We start from the raw sequence: 16,063 nt of genomic DNA, 5'->3' as shown, positions 1-16,063 counted from the left end.
GGTCACCTAGGTCAGGAGGTGGACAGCGCGCAGCAAGGGGCCCGTTCTCATGAAGGCAAGGGCCAGTAAGGGGTCCACCCCCATTAGGTCACCGAGGCTTGAAGGTGGGCTGTGCGCAGTGAAGAGGGTGCAGTGTGCAATGCTTCTATCTATGGGCAAACTACCTCTAAGAAGATTTATAGGAGGATGCTTTAAGTCACATAGCAGTGACAGAGCTGTCAAGGTTACTGCCACCTTCTGGCAGCTTCCAATGGGTTCTATGGGAAGATGCTTTTCAAGCAGCACAGTAGCAAGAGCTGATAAAGTTCACCGTCACCAAGGTGGATTGCCATTCTGAGGGCAGCCTTCCACAAGAACTGGAGCAAAGTCCTACAACCCCTTTATCAGGAGGAGTGGCTCTCACCCCAAGCCTGCCATACAGCGGGTATCTTTATAATACTGAATGCTGCCACCTGGGCCATGGATTCTTGTCCTGGTTTAACTGTTTTCCCTTAAATCATGCTCTGCACTGTGTCTGCTCTAGGCATTCCTCTGATACTAACTAAGATATAATTATAGGTATATATGTAGGGAAATATTCTTTAGGCACTCATACTATCAACTATTATATGATTATGTATAGAGGATTATATAAAGGGATTCTTCAAGCCCTATTTCTATAAACTAATATATGATTATGTAAAGGATTATATAAAAGGAAATAGCTGAGTAGTAACACTATAAATTGAGATATTCCTTAAGCCCTAACTCTGCCAGGGTTCTGCTTAGCTCTCATTCCTCGGTGCCTATAATGGGGGGGTTACCCACAGGTTTTGCCAACCTTAAATTGCTTGTTTTGCTTTTATTTCTTGTATTGGCTGAATTTTATCATTCAGCAATTTTTTTATATGCTTGAGAATGTTCAATTGTGGTTTCTGTTGTTATAAAATTCTTGATCACACTGTCCCTGCAAACTGTGCAGACTTTGCCCACTGCTTTTTGGAACTGAGGATCACTGTGTAGATACTTGAGCCACCATAAGCGTTTTGTTGATAGTATGTTTTAATTCTTTTTTTTTTTGTTTTGTTTTGTTTTGTTTTGTTTTGTTTTGTTTTTTGAGACAGAGTTTTGCTCTCGTTACCCAGGCTGGAGTGCAGTGGCATGATCTCGGCTCACCGTAGCCTCCGCCTCCTGGGTTCAGGCAATTCTCCTACCTCAGCCCCCTGAGTAGCTGGGATTACAGGCACGTGCTACCATGCCCAGCTGATTTTTTGTATTTTTAGTAGAGATGGGGTTTCACCATGTTGACCAGGATGGTCTCGATCTCTTGACCTCGTGATCCACCTGCCTCGGCCAGTAATCCCAAAGTGCTGGGATTACAGGCTTGAGCCACCACGCCCAGCCAGTATGTTTTCATTCTTTTTTTTTTTTTTTTTTTTTTTTGAGACGGAGTTTCGCTCTTTTTACCCAGGCTGGAGTGCGGCGCGATCTTGGCTCACCGCAACCTCCGCCTCCCGGGTTCAGGCAATTCTCCTGCCCCAGCCTCCTGAGTAGCTGGGATTACAGGCACACGCCACCATGCCCAGCTAATTTTTTGTATTTTTAGTAGAGACGGGGTTTCACCATGTTGACCAGGATGGTCTTGATCTCTTGACCTCGTGATCCACCTGCCTCGGCCTCCCACAGTGCTGGGATTACAGGCTTGAGCCACCGCGCCCGGCCAAAAATTTTTTTTAAAATTACTTGGGCATGCTGGCACCTGCCTGTGGTCCCAGCTACTTGTGAAGTTGAGGCAGGGTGATCACTTGAGCTCAGAAGTTTAAGGCTGCAGTGAGTTATGATTGCATCATTGCACTCCAATCTTTATGCTATCTCCAAAAAAAAAAAAAAAAAAAAAACTTTAAGAAAAGGAAGTAGGGCCTTTAGTTTGCCATCATTACCTGGACAAGAAATTAATTCTATTTCCCCAAGTTATTTTTGTTCTGTACCAAGTTTTAATTATTATGTCATTATTTTGCCCAATGTTCACTTTCTAATAGTGTTTAATTAAGAAGTAATACAATTTTACAAGTTGTGTGTGTGTTGTTGTGTTTTTGTATGAAAATAGTGATAACAGTTTGGAAACTAAATTGCAATGCTAGAGTTAACATTTTTTGTCACTGAAAGATAACTCAGTTACCTAAAAATTAGAGCATTTTTTCCTGTTTGTGGTTTGGAATCTCAACTCTTAATCAGTTTGCATTTTAACTCCAAATTTGTAACCATGGATAGCTTACATGAAACCACAGCTTTCTCTTGAAAGAGCAAAGAGCATGTAATATGAATAGGGCTGTCAGGTTCGAAATGCTACATCTCAGAAAGTACTTTATGTGCAGATTAAAATCTGAAAACAATCTCAGAACTTAAAAACAGACTGCATAAGCTGTTGCTTGGTCTCTGTGAGATGCAGTTAGTAATGAGTATGCTTGTTGAACTTATATGGTCTGGGTTTGACTTCAAGACCATGTCCTCCCTGACCCGTGATTCAGAATAAGGTCTAACACCTGTCTTATTTCAGTTTCGTCATTTGTAAATACAAGAGTGTCTTGCCTACCTCATGGGCTGTGTGTATCTTTAATGAGATACAAATTTGTGAAAGCTTAGAGCACAGCACTTGCTAGTGGTAGGTGCTCAGTGATTTTTTTTTTTTTTTTTTTAATATTTTTTACCTCCCTTTCCTTTTGGTCTTTCAAAAAGATAGTATTTGTCTAGTCTAGTTGATGAGGTTATTGGGAGCAGAACTAAAGTGATTGAGATAAAAATCTATTAAAAAGCCAATAGAATATAATCTTGTGTGAATATAAATAATAAAAATTTAAAAATAGAGCTTGAAAATAAAAATACATACTTTTTATAGCAAATGTATTCAAATAGTGAAGGAATAAGAGTAAACAGGTTTGGCTTTTACCTTATAGACCCATAAAATGATTATATTTTTACTGAGATTTGTTTATGCTCATTCTTTTTTTTAACTTAAAATTTTTTTGGGTACATAGTAGGTGTATATATTTATGTGTGCTCATCCATGCAAGCCTATTTTCCCTGTAAGTTTCTGGTATCTCTGTGCACACATTATCTGTACCATATTCTGAGATTTATAATATAATACCGTGTAGAGTTGAAATTGGAACAATAACAGTAACAAATCTGTCTTGGTGAAATGCTGGTCATTGGGAAATACAACCTCCAGAGGTACAGCAGTGTAGGATAACTTTCTGGTTTCATAAGATGTTTTGAAAGCCTGCATGATATAGAGCAGCTGCTGAATGATTGATTTGGTTTTGGCCTCCCCATTCTGTAATTTCAAGTCACCAGGCAGAGCTGCTTCTGATCTTCATCTGCTCTTCAATGTCTTAAACGCTGATGGACAGGAAACGCCTGGGTGTTTCCTGGCTCAGAAGCTGAGTGCAGGGAGCCTCTGCCCTCCTGAGCCTGGGGCTGCTGGGGTGGAAAGGCTGGAGCAGTTAGCTCTGCCTGAGGACACCTCCTGTGCCAGCAATGTTATAAAGTCAGCACTTTGGGAACTGCGTGGGTGCTGGGAAGGTTGCCTTACCTGTGAAAGAGGGAGACTGAACTCCTTCCTTCCGTGGTGATTGGTGTGCTGGGTCCCTGGGAAGCCTCTATTAATATTGCTTCCCTTTGTTTCTTTTCAGTTAGGTAGTTTATGTGGTGGATACTAAACTTTTTTCTTTTTTCTTTTTTTTTTTTTTTTTTAAGATGGAGTCTCTCTGTGTCACCCAGGCTGGAGTGTAGTGGTGTGATCTTGGCTCACTGCAACCTCCATCTCCTGGGTTTAAGTGATTCTCCTGCCTCAGTCTCCTGCGAGTAGCTGGGATTACAGGTGCATGCCACCATGCCCAACTAACTTTTTGTATTTTTAGTAGAGACGGGGTTTTACCATGTTGGGCAGGCTGGTCTTGAACTCCTGACCTGCCTCAGCCTCTCAAGTGCTGGGATTATAAGTGTGAGCCAGTGTCTGGTCCTATTTTCTTTTAAATTAAACTAAATGATATGCATTATTGATCTTCCACTTTCATGCTTGTTCATTATTTTAAATATTTTCTGTTAGTAAGTTAACTTTGGAATAGCCTTCTAGGGGAAAGCGGAGATCTTGCCATTGGATTCATTTTTCTCTTTCTTTCACTCACTTTGTTTTGTTGTTGTATTTTGACAGGTGAAAAATCTGTCTTTAGTTTACAGTCTTCATAATGTATTAAATATTTTGTCTTTTACTTTCACTTTATTATGTTACCTTGGATTTTTTTTTTTAATTACTCTTCTCATTCACTCATCTGCCCCCTTTATTTTAAACCTGAGTTCTTGTCTGTATTTCCCCCTCAGTGGCTTTGGCAGCTGGGACACATTTGTGAACTGTTCCAGGTATCTCACTCTTGAAACTTTGCTTTCAAGGAGAAAACGAAACGGGCCCACTTTTGAATATGGTAATTCCTGTTCTGCCTTCATGGTCCAGGGGGATGGGCTTTATTTTCGGGTGTGGAGATGGAAAGTTGTCCCTGGTTGGTGTGCTCTTTCTTTAGGAGCAGGGTGAATCTCATTTCTTTTACTTTCCTTTTTGCTGAATTTGTGGCTCAACTGAAGTAACTTTGGCCCATCTATGTTTAACATTTTCTCATTGGCTTTGATGTTTTGAACTTTTTTCTGTAATTTTTTGGATCTTGACCTGTAACATTTTTATGTGATTTTGCTTTTCATTATGAATGTTCTTATAAGTTGCCCCAAGACCATTATAGGATGAAGTGAGATATATAAGTTAATAATTGGGTGGGCGTGGTGGCTCATATCTGTAATCCTAGCACTTTGAGAGGCTGAGGCAGGTGAATAGCTTGAGGTCAGGAGTTTGAGACCAGCCTGGCCAACATGGCAAAACCCCGTCTCCACTAAAAATACAAAAATTAACTGGGCCTGGTGGCACTTGCCTGTAATCCCAGCTACTTGGGAGGCTGAGGCAGGAGAATCATTTGAACCTGAGAGGTGGAGGTTGCAGTGCGCCGAGATTGTGCCACTGCACTCCGTCCTGGGTGACAGAGTGAGACTCTGTCTCAAAATAATAATAATAATAATCATAAATTGCAAAAGTTATTATGCTTGTTTTCTAGTAACTTGCCTCTTTTTATTTTTCATTGTATTCACATACTATTTAGAATATAAATGACCTTTAGATTTTCCATAGTATGTGCTCTGTGCAGTAATTTCTATGTCTCTATTTTCAGCATGATCTTTCTTCCCAAAGGTTGCAGGGAGAGTAGCTGAAGAAAGGGGTGCAGTGCTGGGCCACGAGGTGGGCTACTGCATCCGCTTTGATGACTGCACCGATCAGCTGGCCACGAGAATTAAGGTAAAGTGCTTAAGCTGCTTTTCCTAGTGTAAATAAGGAAGAAGGTTATTTTGGGAGAATTAAAAATGTATAGTCCTTGCTGCTGTACAGGACATTGATACCATGGCAGAAAGTGTAGGAAATTACTTGACATTCAGGGACTTTAGTCAGCTGGGAGACACAGAGGATTTTCAGAGTCCTGGAATCGTATCTCAGAAAGGAGCTTGGAAATAAGGTTTAGTCCTTGGTTCTACAGACGAAGAGGCTAAGGGCTTGGAAGGTTGAATGACTTGCTTGATATTATATGCCAATCAGTGATAGGACCAGGACTCAAAGCTGTCTTTTCTTATGTGTATTTTATTGTATTTTCAGTGACTCAAATAGCTATCGAAATATAGAAACAAGCTTGTAAAAGACTTAAAAATAGAGACCACATAGTATAAGTTGATGAAGTGTAGAATTCATGAATGTTGTTTTCACTAATTAGTACTTTTCCATTTTCATATGAAAATGAATTTTATATATGTGTTCTTTGGCCTAGTTACTAATATTGAAATAATTAGCATCAATAGTAATCAGACTATAATCAACTCAATAGGGTGTCTACCACCTACCACCGTGCTGGAATCAAAGTCTAATCAGACAGTGCAATAAAACAGTGAATGAAAATAATCTGATGAAATGAAAATTGGTTATTAGAATCTCAGTTACCTTTTAATTTGCAACAGAGGAAAATTGAAAAGAATCAGATGAGCTGAATGAACACTGCAGTGATTTATAAAAATATGGACCTTATTTTCCAAGTTACTGTATTTTGTTACATTCGTCTTACTAGGTGAAGGGAATATTTTTCTGTACCATCAGATATATTTGAACTAGCTAATTTTCAGTGGATTGCATAACCATAAAAGCCTTTCAGCCTTCTGTAAAAACCTTTTATATTCCATTTGGTCATAATTCCAAGGTGCTCAGTTCTTGACTGGTGCTTCGTTGTTGGTGGCAAGTACTCACTTTCACTCTTGTGTACGTATGTGGCAGCTAGTACTGGGTCCAAGAACAATATGGGAATGCATCCCACACTTAAAACAAAAAAGGTAAAAACACTAAGATACACCATGCAAGGGAGATGGCTTAACCTAAAAACAAATTCAGTAGGTTAAGAAGACTGTTACCGAAGCATTTTATAAACATCCATTAATCTTAAACAGTATCAGCTGAGTTTTCTTGAACATTACTGTGTGCTTGGTCCGATGCTAAATGCTTTACATGTACAGTCAGTCCTCTGTATTCTGCAGGTTCTGCATCTGTGGATTCAACCAATCTTGAATTGCTAATACTAAAAAACAAAAATAAAAATAATGTAAATTAATAAAACAATACAGCGTAACAACTATATAATATTTTCATTGTTTTAGGCATTCCGAGTAATTCAGAGATGATTTAAAGTATATGAGAGGATATGCATAGGTTATTATATATGTAAAGGTTATCATATATGCATAGAGGATATGCATAGGTTATATGCAAACACTATGCCATTTTATATAATGGACTTGAGCATCTGCAGATTTTGGTGTGAATGGGAGGTTTCTGGAATCAGCCCCCCAAGGATAACCAAGGAACTACTATACCATCTCATTTATTTTTCACAATAACTTGGTGAGGTAAATACTTTGATTACCTCAGTTTACAAATGAGCAATCAGGGACAAAGAAGATAAGTAACTTGCAATTACATTTTTGCATTTTACAAATAAGCAATCAGGGACAGAGAAGATAAGTAACTTGCCCAAGGTTCACACAGCTAGTAAGAGATAGAGCCAGGATCTGAACTCCCAGCAGTCTGACACCATAGCCCATGTTCTTAACCATGATCCTGTCTAGATTCTGTAAAATAATATTAATTGAAGTTTAAGTTAATAACCTCAAGAACTGCAGTCTGCAGTCTTTGGGACATTTGAAGAGCAATTATCTTAGTCTTAGGGTGTTTCTTTGGGCAGACACCAATTTGTCTTCACTGCCTCTTCATCGATAGTACTAGTAGTGCAAGCCCAGAGGAAATGGGGCTTAGCTAATAGTCTCATAATAAATGCAAGTGAAATTCTGCTAAAAGATTTGCAACTCCAGCTGACAACTCTGTGTTTAAAGTCTTTTGTGAACAATTTCATTGCTTGGTAATGAAAATATGGGGGCATTTTCCCATAGTCCTTTACGGGAATTTACTTGTACACATGCTGGCAAAGAGGTTGCACTTGAACTTAAAAAATATCATTAATGTATAATGTAAGTGAATTGTTTCTAAAGCTTTGTGTTTTTATTTTTTAGTTTCTTACTGATGGAATGCTGGTGAGGGAAATGATGGTTGATCCATTATTAACAAAATATAGGTAAATGTGTTTTTCTTATGATAGCTTTCCTAGTTTCCAAAGTCCACAGGAAGATGGGGAAGCAGGTGTGTTCGTAGCTGGGATTCACTTCTGTGTTCAGCTGCCCCAAAGCTTTTTTCTTGACCTTGGCTGTTGGAACCCTGGGTCTTTTTCTCAGAATTTAAGTAATATGGCACTTTACAGACAGTCAAAAATGGGCACTTAAAATTCCTGTCATTACTTAAATAGTCTGGTGACTTGCCTTTTTTATTTTGCCTCTGTCACGCTCCAGGATTGTTGGTGATTACAGAGAACCAGCTGGCCCATGTTGACTGTAATATACAGAGTCCAAATAATTTTTTTTTTATCACTTTCCTTCTCCTTGTATATCTGTCTTGTCACTCACAGCATTAAAGCTGTCCCACCCAGGCTCTTATATTCTCAAGGAGGGTGTCATATTTGACCCCCTGGCACATGTGCATCACAACCATGGTCATCTACCTCTCTGACTGTTGTTATGGCTTAACAGTCTTTAGGTGGTTGGGTTTTGTTCTGATTTTTTGTCTTTTTTTTTTTTTTTTTTTTTTTTGATTCTGAGATAGAATCTCGCTCTGTCGCTTGACTGGAGTGCAGTGGCAAGATCTCGGCTCAGTGCAACCTCCGCCTCCCGGGTTCAAGCAATTCTCCTGCCTCAGCCTCCTGAGTAGTTGGGACTACAGGCATGTTCTACCATGTCCAGCTGATTCTGTATTTTTAGTAGAGACAGGGTTTCACCATGTTGGGCATGATGATCCGCCCTCCTCGGCCTCCCAAAGTGCGGGATTACACAAGTGAGCCACTGTGCCTGGCCTGTTCTGATTTTTATGAGCTCTGTGGGGTTATAGGTTATGTTTTCATTTAAAATCAGATAGTAAATTCTGTTGGAATTCAGTGTGGATGGTAAAACACTTAAAGATAACAATAGTACACTATTTTCAAAATTCAGATATGTTAATGTCACCATTTTTATTAACCTAAGAATTGCCTCATTGTCAAAGAAGAGTGACTTCTGTTTTGATGCAAAGTGAATGTTTGAGGAATAAATACCCAGAAGCTCTTTGATGGTCTAGATGAGATGATGTGTGGTTTTTTTAGAGGCCCACTGAAAGCTTCTCTTTACTTCTTAGTGTCATCATGCTGGACGAAGCCCATGAGAGGACCTTATACACTGACATTGCCATTGGCTTGCTAAAAAAGGTATGACTTCACAGCCAGATTTTTATTTTTTGTGTTTAGTTTGCTGCCTGATTATAAAAGTTATTGTAGCAACTTGGAAAATACAACAAAATACCAAGGAAGAAAATTAAAATCATCCATAATCCTACCCATTCAGAGAAAAGCAGTGGTAGAATATTGGTATGTTTTCTTCTCTTTTCTGTGTGTGTGTGTGTGTGTGTGTACTTGGATCTGTTTTGGCATACTAGGGATTGATTGAATTATATGTACTAATTTGTATCTTGGATTTTCCCTTAACATTACATTAAAATATTTCCCTGTCTCATTAAATATTCTCTAAAGATATTATTTTTAATGGCTATTTAATCACATCTCTGTCATAAAGTATTTAACTTCCCCTACTGTTAGCAATTTGTACGGCTTGCAGATTTTAAATATTATAAATACTGTTGCAACGAGTACCCTTATAATTAAATCTGCAGAATTTCTGTTTATTTTCTTTAATTTTTTATTAATATTTTATTATTATTGAAACATATCCCAAAGAAGTGTGTAATGACCCCATGTACCCATCATCTGGCGTCAACAATTACAACTCACAGCTGATCTTGTTTCAATCTTACCTCCACTTTCTCCTCCCTTCCCATATTTTCTGATTATTTTCTTGGGACGGATTCCCAATTAGAGTCTAGAATGAAGTGGTAGAACAGGGTGATTAAGAGCGTAGGTGTTGAGTCAGACTGCCTGGGTTCAAATTCTGACTTTGTTGGGTTTACTTATCTCTAAAATGGGGATAATAGTAGTCTCTGTAACTGTGCTGGTACACTTTATTCTATGGTAGCCACGAGCCACCTGTGGCTATTAAGATATAAGTTAATTGAAATAGAAAAAAGTAAAAATAATTCAGGTTCTCAGTCACATTGGCTATTTTTCAAGAGCTCTATAGCCACAGGTGGCTAGTGGCTTATGCATTGGACAGTATAAATAAGGAAAATCTTCATCACTGAAGAGAGTTCTCTTAGACATAGGTGCTGTATATTATGATTTGCTATGGAGCTTAAGTAAGATAGCAAAAAACTTTTAGGTGGGTGCCTGGCATAGTGTAACAGCTAGACCATGAGGTTATTTTGTGCAAATTAGAAAAAGATGTCCCCTCTGGCAGGATGTCCAGAGCTAGGTAGGAGGCAAGTGGGCTGGATTGCTGATGCCCCTAGCCCCCTCAGCCAGGCACCTTGCACAGCGGGCACACTGTGTACCTATATGCAGGGCCTCTTGGCCAGCACGTATGTTAGTCTGTATTAGTTGTTATTATTTTCATTATTGTTTTATTCCATGGCCTAAGATTTAGACTTTTTGATACTTTGGGGGAATTATGCCACCACATTTTTGTCTTTTTCAAGAACAGTATAACAAGAGGGCCAATTTCACTGAATCTTTGCCAACACTGAGTTTTAGCCTTAAAAAAAAAAAAAAAAAATCCTTGCTGGTGGGATAGATGGGGAGAAAAAAATTTCATTATATATCTTAGCTATAGCTCATTTGATTACCTTTCCTATGCCTGTTGATTATCCATTTCTTTGAGTAACTTAATATCTTTTGTCTTTTCTTGGCCATATTTCTGTCTTGGTGTTATCATTTATTGTTTATTTGCTGTAAAAATAATTTTTCATACATAAATTCAAACCATCTTGAGACCTAGGTATCAGGAAAAAATGATTTTATTATCACTAAATTCAAATTTGGGTCTTAAAGCCTCTCTATAGTTTTTATAATTAAAAATACTTTTACTTTGAAAATTCCATACATTTACAAAATTAGAAAGAATAGCGTAATGCCCCTCCCCCCTTTACCTTTGACAATTATTAATTTGTAGTCAGTCCTTTCGTCTGTAAGCTCCCCAACCTCCTCCTCAGGCAAAAAAAAAAAAAAAAAAAAAGACATACTGAATTATTTTGAAAATACATTTCAGATATCAAATTATTTAATCTGTAAGTATTACACTATTATCATTATTTCCTAATGTCTTCTTCTTTAGATTCAGAAAAAGAGAGGGGATCTTCGATTGATTGTGGCTTCAGCCACTCTGGATGCGGAGGTAAGAGCCTTTCCTCCGGTTTTCTCCTCTCCTCACAAACACTTTTATCCTATATATCCTTGGGAAGTTACCTCTAGCAAGAGCCTATTTTTGACAGAATGGCCTACCTTCTTAATGGGATCATCTGATGTCCTAGATTTCATATAATCAGAGGATACTCCTTTTCAGCTTGTGGGTGGAAATTAGCCTGCAATTAATTGAGTTCATAATTGCCTACGTGTCTTATTTATCTACCTACTGTCTTTCTCCACACCTAAGTGGGGATCTTCTTTTTACCATTTTTTCAGTATGAGCCTGTATTTATTGAATTTGTTTATTTATGATTATACTGTATATGTTTAGATTTTTCTGTGCAATTGAAGTTTCTCCAGGGCCGGGCACTGTGGCTCACATCTGTAATCCCAGCACTTTGAGAGGCTGAGGTGGGTGGATCACTTGAGGTTAGGAGTTTGAGACCAGCCTGGCCAATATGGTGAAACCCCGTCTCTACTAAAAATACAAAATTAGCTGGGCATGGTGGTGGCACATGCCTGTAATCCCAGCTACTTGGGAGGCCGAGGCAGGAGAATCACTTGAACGTGGGAGGTAAAGGTTGCAGTGAGCCGAGATTGCTCCATTGGACTCCAGCCTAAGCAATAAGACCGAAACTCCATCTCAAAAAAAAAAAAAAGTTTCTTCTGTATATATGTAATTTCCATGTTAAAATTTCTTATGGCTAAGTTTACATTATTTTTCTCTCTTGATGACTAATATTTTAGTTTAAATAGCAGCTCCACTCAACATGTATTTTTGACCACTTGCTATATATACATGCTAAACACCATGCTAGTTACAGGTGATTCATACACTTCTTGATTTTGAGGGAAACAGACACAGAAATAGATGTTTGCAGTTCAGCGTGTTCAAAGTACTGAGGCAGCCAAGGAGGGAGCCCTTCGCTCCAGCCTGCTGGGGGGTACCCAGAAACTTTCATAGATCTGGTGACTTCCCAGCTATGCTTGAAAGATGGACAGCAGTTTTCCAGATGCGTAAAGGTGGGGAAGGACACCCTAAGCGTAAGTGGAGTCACAGGACATGACCGTGTGTTAACAGAGCTTTATGTCTTATCTTGCCTGCCAGGCCATCATGGGTGAGTTATGCCCGAGCTCCCTCTCTGACTTTATCTTCTTCCACTTTCCCTGCTGCTCCCTACATTCCAGCCCCACTGGCCCCCTTGCTGTTCCCCTTGCTGTTCTTAAAAATAACCCAAGCATGCTTCTGCTCTGGAGGAATCATCTTTCTAGACCATTCTTCTCCTGGACAAGGTTCTCTCCTGGTCTCTCCTGGACAAGGTTCTCTCCTAATTTCATTCCAGTTTTGAGCATTTATTAGCTCTTTAGAGAGACCCTATCTGTAACACATCCCAGTTGCTCTTTATTCCCTTATTCTGATTATTTTTTTCTGTTTATCACTTACCCGTCAGCACTTAACATTATATCCATTGTTTATTGTGTGTCTCCTGTCACTAAAATATAAGCTCCATGAAGATCAGGACTTTGACTGTATTATTTTATCCCTTCCACCTAAAACAGTGTCTGGCATGGAGTACGCACTTGGGTTGAATAAATTTGATTGAATGGGAAGCAATAGAAGATTAAAATGGAGAGGTTGGCAAGGGCCAGATGATAGAAGGCCTTAGAGGCTCAGTGAGGGAGGATGAACTCCATTCTGTATCTGGTTGGGAGCCATGGGAGCATGTGAGAGAGGGCAGTGATTTCATCATGTCTGGGCTCTAGAAAGATCATTCTGAGTTCTGTGTATATGAGACAAGAGTAGATTTGGAGTTGCCAGTAAGGAGGCCAGTTCTGTAATCCAGGTGAGATGTGACCCCTGGCTCCTGGCTCCTAGTTTCCCTGTGGCTTCTGGGATATAGAACAACGTGGAGAGAGAGAAAGTTCAGCATGGCGAAGGTACATGTCCAATGTGTTCCCAGACTGGTTTATCAGACCTTTTCACAGGCTGTAGGAGTCTGTTGTCTTAGGTCTGCCCAGGGTAACTTTTGGGTTAAAGCTCCCTGTTGCTGTATTTAATTGTCATCTCCCTCACCCATGGTATCTGCTGGCACGTTCTTTTGTGAACTAGGGCTGACTTCACCTCTAGTTAGCTCTCCTGTGGCCACATTACACGGAACATCTCTGGATCTTTTTCACCCCCCCTCTCTCTTAAAAATTATTAAATTAAAAATTATTCCAGTTTTCATTGTGTTGAAAACTGTAATGTCCAAGACTTTTCTTAGATTTTATTTATTTATTTATTTATTTTTGAGACTGAGTCATACCAGCCTGTTGCCCAGGCTGGAGTGCAGTGGTGTGATCTCAGCTCACTGCAACCTCTGCTTTCCAGGTTCAAGTGATTCTTGTCAGCCTCCTGAGTAGCTGGGACTATAGGCATGAGCCACCATGCCCAGCTAATTTTTGTATTTTTAGTAGAGATGGGGTTTCACCATGTTGGTCAGGCTGGTCTTGAACTCCTGACTTCAGGGAATCCTCCTGCCTCGATTTACAGGCATGAGCCACCACACCCAGCCAGATTCATTGTTAACTAATACTTATTAATTGCTTACAGTTGCCTTTTATTGTCTTGGTGTGCCACAGAGATGAAAAGAATAGCTTCTTTCAGTTCTGTCTATGGTAGTTGATATAGATGACTTTCTGGAAGCAGTTTTGTAAGCAGAAGGCAGCATGTAGGAACTCTGTCATGCCTTGCTCTGCTGTGGTTCGGGACATACTGGACTCTTGGTGAGCTGGGCCATTCCTTTTTTCTGTCTTCACTGCTAAGCCAGTGCCTTCTGTGTGAGGTGAACAGTGGTTTCTGTGTAGCTTTGAATGGGGGATCTGTGTGTATGAGTCATCCCTGTGTGTGTTGTGGATCCATGTGTGAGGGACATATGTGGGGCATGGGTTGTGAGTTTGTATGTGAGTGAAAGAAAGAGGATATGAGTGAGTGAAAAAGGGTAAGAACGAGGAGGACCATGTGGGGGTGGCAGTGGGGTTGGGTGTGGCTTAGGGAACATTTTGATCTAGAGGCCCAGGTGAGTCCAGAACTCGTCCCCTGCCCCCAGCGTCTGGGTCTCTGGGTGACAGACTAATTTCAAACTTCCTAGAGCTTGGCCTGCTGCTAGACCACCTGCTGTGGTTTCTCTGAGGGACTGGGGTGGCCCAGCCTGCAGACGAAGACAGCAGTGGCTGCAGCTGGGAGGCAGAGTCCAGCAGAGCATGATGGGACTGCTCAAGTAGCGGCTTTGATTGCTTTAGATGCTTTCTTAATGTAAACCCCATTAAATGAGCAATTATATAACATGGCTGGGTATAAAGTATTTATTGATCCTGTATCACATGATATGATACTGATTTGCTTTTATTTGTGTCCAACCACATAGCAGAAAATACGGTTGCTGGTAGCTCCCATAGTTTTTTTGTTATAAGTCAGCCATTTGAAGAGAGACTAGTTTCTCTTTCCAGGTTCTTAGAGAAGGAACTTAGGATCAGCTGGGGTCAGGTCCCCACCATGGACCAGTCTACATGGGCCAAGGGCTGTTGGCCAAGGGATGGGCGTGTTCGGTAGACATGGCTGCTTGGCGGCCACTCCAGTGGGTCAGGAAGGAGCAGCTACCATAGAAGACAACCCTGCAGATGGTGTCATTTACATTCCATTTCATAGACTGTCCCCTGGCTTTATATGACGTATGCTTCTTACTGTGTCTCTATGTCAGTGTGACCCCACCTCTGTTTTTTTTTTTTCTTTTTTTTTTAGATAAGAGTCTCACTCTGTTGCCCAGGCTAGAGTACAGTAGCGTGATCTTGACTCACTGCAAACTCCACCTCCTGGGTTCAAGTGATTCTCCCCCCTTCAATCTCCTGAGTAGCTGGGATTACAGGCGACCACCACCACACCCAGCTAATTTTTGTATTTTTTTAGTAGAGATGGGGTTTCATCATATTGGCCAGGCTGGTCTTAAACTCCTGACCTTGTGATCCTCCTACCTCAGCCTCCCAAAGTGCTGGGATTATAGGCGTGAGCCACTGCACCCGGCCGACTCCACCTTTCTAACCTGACTCAGACTCTTCTTTTCTGGATGTGTTGAACTCATTTTCCCCTTCCTGTTCCTTGATTGTGCCTCAAGATTCCTGCCTTGTTGGTACTATATTTATTTACTTTTTAAAAATGTATTTTGTATTTCGAAATAAAGATCTTCAAGGTCTTATGCCTTTTCAATAAATGCTGAGTCTTAATTCTTGAAAGAGTAACTCCCTATCTTTACTTTTCAGTACCACATATTCCTTAACAGTTTAGGCATCCACTCCAATAAAATTATCAGGGCATCATCTTCCTTGTTCTGCTTGCCTTTTTGGTAACATTCACCCCTGTCCAAGCCCTTTGGTAAAGTCTTCCCCCTCCTTCCACAGTTCCTGGAGCCCTGCCAGCTCCCCTCTCCCACCTCCTTGTTGGCTTCTTCTTGGGCCCCTTCTGTGTCTGCTCTTTCCCCTCAAGGCTGCACACCCCAGTGGCTCCTGGTTCAGCTGAGCCTTCATGCTTGTGGCAGTCTTGACTGTGTGCCTGCACACCAACCAGCCTTAGCTGTCTAGCAGCTTGCTAGCCACGGACCTCTTAAACTCATAAACTTGTGAGTCTCAGATTCTCTCACTGTCTCTTTTTCATGATCATAGTCATTTAGGCCACTTGCTCCATTGCTTTAAGAAGTTTTTATCCCCAGTTGAGTAAGAAGTCATTCCAGCCTTCTTTCCAATGTGCACGTGTATGCACACACACTCACTAATTGTCAGTTGCCACCAGTTGTATCTCTGAAATGTTTTGCTCAGGTTCACACTTTGTCTCTGCTGCATTATTATGATAGCTTCATTAATTAGTTTGTTTGCCTCTAATCTCTTATCTCCTCTGCCTTTCTCCAGAATGTTTCCTGGAGTCCGGGATCCAGCTCACAGGTCTGATAATATCACGCCCATCCTCACTGCCCTTGTCTTGCCCATCGAATAAA

General features: G+C 40.4%; 1 protein-coding gene across 1 annotated transcript in view; it reads left to right on the top strand.

Moving 5' to 3' along the window:
- The window catches only part of DHX35 (DEAH-box helicase 35), a 77,256-nt gene that overhangs the window by 18,415 nt on the left and 42,778 nt on the right, over positions 1-16,063 (top strand). Inside the window, exons 5-8 of the mRNA XM_032294942.1 lie at positions 5,270-5,374; positions 7,678-7,739; positions 8,885-8,954; positions 10,969-11,028. Of these exons, the coding sequence (XP_032150833.1) occupies positions 5,270-5,374; positions 7,678-7,739; positions 8,885-8,954; positions 10,969-11,028 (297 nt within the window). The remainder of the gene's footprint in view (positions 1-5,269; positions 5,375-7,677; positions 7,740-8,884; positions 8,955-10,968; positions 11,029-16,063) is intronic.

Source organism: Sapajus apella, unplaced genomic scaffold (genome assembly GCF_009761245.1).
Source record: "Sapajus apella isolate SASKATOON/1434 unplaced genomic scaffold, GSC_monkey_1.0 scaffold33, whole genome shotgun sequence".
Classification (NCBI taxonomy): Eukaryota; Metazoa; Chordata; class Mammalia; order Primates; family Cebidae; genus Sapajus; species Sapajus apella.
This window is presented reverse-complemented; position numbering and strand designations above follow the sequence as displayed.